Source organism: Dichotomopilus funicola (assembly GCF_033296635.1).
Source record: "Dichotomopilus funicola strain CBS 141.50 unplaced genomic scaffold C8A04scaffold_3, whole genome shotgun sequence".
Classification (NCBI taxonomy): domain Eukaryota; kingdom Fungi; phylum Ascomycota; class Sordariomycetes; order Sordariales; family Chaetomiaceae; genus Dichotomopilus; species Dichotomopilus funicola.
The window spans coordinates 1,040,894-1,044,065 of NW_026944024.1; the positions used below are offsets into that span (position 1 = coordinate 1,040,894).

General features: G+C 57.3%; 1 protein-coding gene across 1 annotated transcript; it reads left to right on the forward strand.

Annotated features, from left to right (window-relative positions):
* Nucleotides 1-366: 366 nt before the first annotated feature.
* On the forward strand, nt 367-2,893 carry C8A04DRAFT_24812 (uncharacterized protein; the record flags this gene model as incomplete). Its single annotated transcript, XM_062779312.1, has 2 exons — nt 367-591; nt 653-2,893. The coding sequence occupies 2 exons, from the start codon at nt 367-369 to the stop codon at nt 2,891-2,893; spliced, it is 2,466 nt and encodes an 821-aa protein (XP_062640925.1).
* Nucleotides 2,894-3,172: the final 279 nt, after the last annotated feature.

Sequence of the window (3,172 nt, forward strand, 5' to 3'; positions counted from 1 at the left end):
CGAACCATCCGACCGCAAAATTGAGACTTCGGCTGCGCGAGCCACTGATCGATTAGCCACGCCAACAGCTCGACGGACGAGGACGAGAAAATTGAGAGAGCCTGCCTCTCCTTCGACCAGAACCACAAACAGGACTCGCTTGTGGGACATTCTCTGGAGCCCCCCCCCCCGGATGACCTAATACGACCGACGCATTAGACGAGCATCACGAGACAACCCGGTAGCACACGAGCCCGAGCTCTCCGGCGTGTTGCCCTTCTAATACAATTTCTTGGGCCGGACTAAGCTCCCGATAGAAGGGATATCAGCGGCCTCCGCCTTTTTCACACACCCAGGGCGTCTGTGCTTTCCGGTCGCATCATCGCCATGTCTTCAGAGGCGCCGAGGACCGCCCAACAGGGCGCAACCTCCTCAACCCCCCCCAACAAGACGAAAGAGCTCTACCCAATGAGCAACTGGAAATATGACGGCTTCTTGTGGACCATGTCTGTGCTGGTGGACTTTTTCTTTCGGGAAGTTCACCCTCGTGGAGCATGGAAAGTGCCCAGGCATGGACCTGTCCTCTTTGTTGCTGCCCCTCACGCAAACCAGGTACGTCAATGTCACCCTACTCTTTCTACAGCTCCTAACTAACGGCGTTGTAATTCTGCAGTTCGTCGACGCCTTGATCCTTCAACGAACACTCAAGATGGAAGCCAAACGCCGCGTCTCGCTCCTGATCGCACAAAAGTCGGTGCATGGTTTTATCGGGTGGGCCTCTCGCCAGGTCGGTTCCGTTCCTGTCGGCCGCGCACAAGACTCGGCCAAGCCCGGAAAAGGAACCATTTACCTCCCCGACCCTATTAACGACCCGACCCTTATCCGTGGAATTGGCACAGACTTTGAGAAACAGGCCGAGGTGGGCGGCATGCTCTTTTTGCCGTCTGCCAAGGGCCAGAGCGGTGCGAGTGTTGATATTGCGGATATCCTCGGGCCCGAAGAGATCCGTATCAAGCGTGCCGTCAAGGGCAAGCTCGGAGTCAGCCAGCTTACCGCTCGAGACGATATTGATGAGAACGGAAACCTCAGAAACGTGGACCAGGATGGGCCAAAGCCGGGATACCAAGGGACCAAATACAAGGTAGCTCCGCACATTGACCAGTCAAAGGTCTACCAAGCGGTGTTTGACCGTCTCAAGTCGGGCGGCTGTGTCGGCATCTTCCCAGAGGGTGGCAGCCATGACCGCACTGAACTCCTGCCTCTGAAGGCCGGTGTGGCTATTATGGCGCTAGGAACCCTTGCCGAGTCTCCCGACTGCGGTCTTCGAATTGTTCCCGTGGGCATGAACTACTTCCACGCCCACAAGTTCCGCTCACGGGCCGTCGTCGAATTTGGGCCTCCGTTTGAGGTTCCTGCGAAGCTAGTTGAGATGTACAAGAGCAATAGGAGGCGAGACGCGATCGGCCAGCTTCTGGACATGGTTCATTCGTCTCTGAGCGCCGTAACTGTTTCGACGCCCGACTACGACACGCTAATGGTGATTCAAGCCGCGCGGAGGTTGTACAACCCTACTGGAAAGAAGCTTCCTTTGCCTGTGGTTGTCGAGTTGAACCGTCGGCTGGCGATGGGGTACGAGAAGTACAAGGAAGACCCACGCATTGTCAGCCTTAGGAAATCGGTCACCGAGTACAACAGGACGTTGAGGTATCTCAATATCCGTGATCACCAGGTCGAGTATGGCAAGATGTCGTGGCCCATTGTCGTGTTTACCTTCATCTACCGGATCCTCAAGCTTATCGTCCTCTCCGCGGGCGTTCTACCTGGCCTCATCCTCTTCGCGCCTATTTTCATCGCCACCAAGTACATCAGCCACCAAAAGGCTAAGACAGCACTGGCCGGGTCTTCGGTCAAAATCCAGGGCAAGGATGTCATGGCGACGTGGAAACTGCTGGTGTCTCTCGCTCTCGCACCGATCCTCTACGGCACCTACACCTTCCTCACCATGTACCTGGTTTACAAGGATCGGCTTGGCGGTCGCGTGCCGGAGTGGGTGTCCCTGTGGTCGGTGTTCTGGGCGGGCTGGATTGTCTTCCCAGCGATTACGTTCGCCGCGTTACGATTCGGCGAAGTCGGCATGGACATACTCAAGTCGCTGCGGCCCTTAGCGTTGTGCATCAACCCGTCTTCCAGCTATAGCATCAGCCAGCTCCGGGAGCGACGCGTGGAGCTCAGCGCCCAGGTCACCAATATCATCAATGAGATTGGCCCGGAGATGTTCCCCGATTTCGAACACACCCGGCTCGTCTTTGATTCGTTCGCCCGCGGTGCTTCCACGGACATCTCCAACGCCTTCCTACACAACACAGGCGGCAGCGGCCACGGCGGCAGCGGCTCGGGACCCAGCTCGCCAGCCCACTCGCGCAGCCAGAGCGGCGCGTCATCTCCGGGACCCCACAGCCCATCCATCTCGCGACGCAGCACCACACAGTCGAGCCGCGCGATCCCGCGCAACGAGTCGTTCAACAATATCGGCCAAGTGCCCATCTTTGCCACACGCCCGCCTAGCCGCAACCGTAGCCGGAGCAGCAGTGCGGGCGGTGGGCTCACGGGGTCTGTCGGACCCGGAGCCGGGTTCCCCATCAGCGGGTTTACTACGCTGGATAGTAAAGAAGGTTTCGACCAGGCGAACAAGAAGATCCGTGAGGCGATGCGCGAACGTGGCGAGCTGCGGCAGCGGAGGCAGCAACAACAGCACGGGAGGAAACGGTCCCAGGTGTTGTTGGGGGATGAGGATGGCTTGAGCAGTGGGAGTGAGGATGAGGATGGCAATGGGGCCCATGACGATGATGAAGATGGGGTGGAGAGTGTGGAGAGCGGGCTGGCCGATTATGAGGAGGCACGGAAGGCTCAGTAGGGTGTGGTCGGTCGTCTTTTTCAGGTCTGGAAGGGGTGGTGATGGTGTGCAGGTGGTATGATTGTGGAAGAGGATCGGAAGGAAGGGGAAGCAAGCTGATGAGGACAAGGGTAATGAAAGAGGTGTTCAGGCCGTTGGCTCTTCTATTTTTTGGACTAAAACTTGGAGGTAGCGTTGGCATGAATTTAACTCTGTTATGTTATTCGACTTCGGGAAATCTTCGCCCATGTATTGGAGGGGAGACTTGGTTCGAATACCTTACGGTCGACCCATTACACA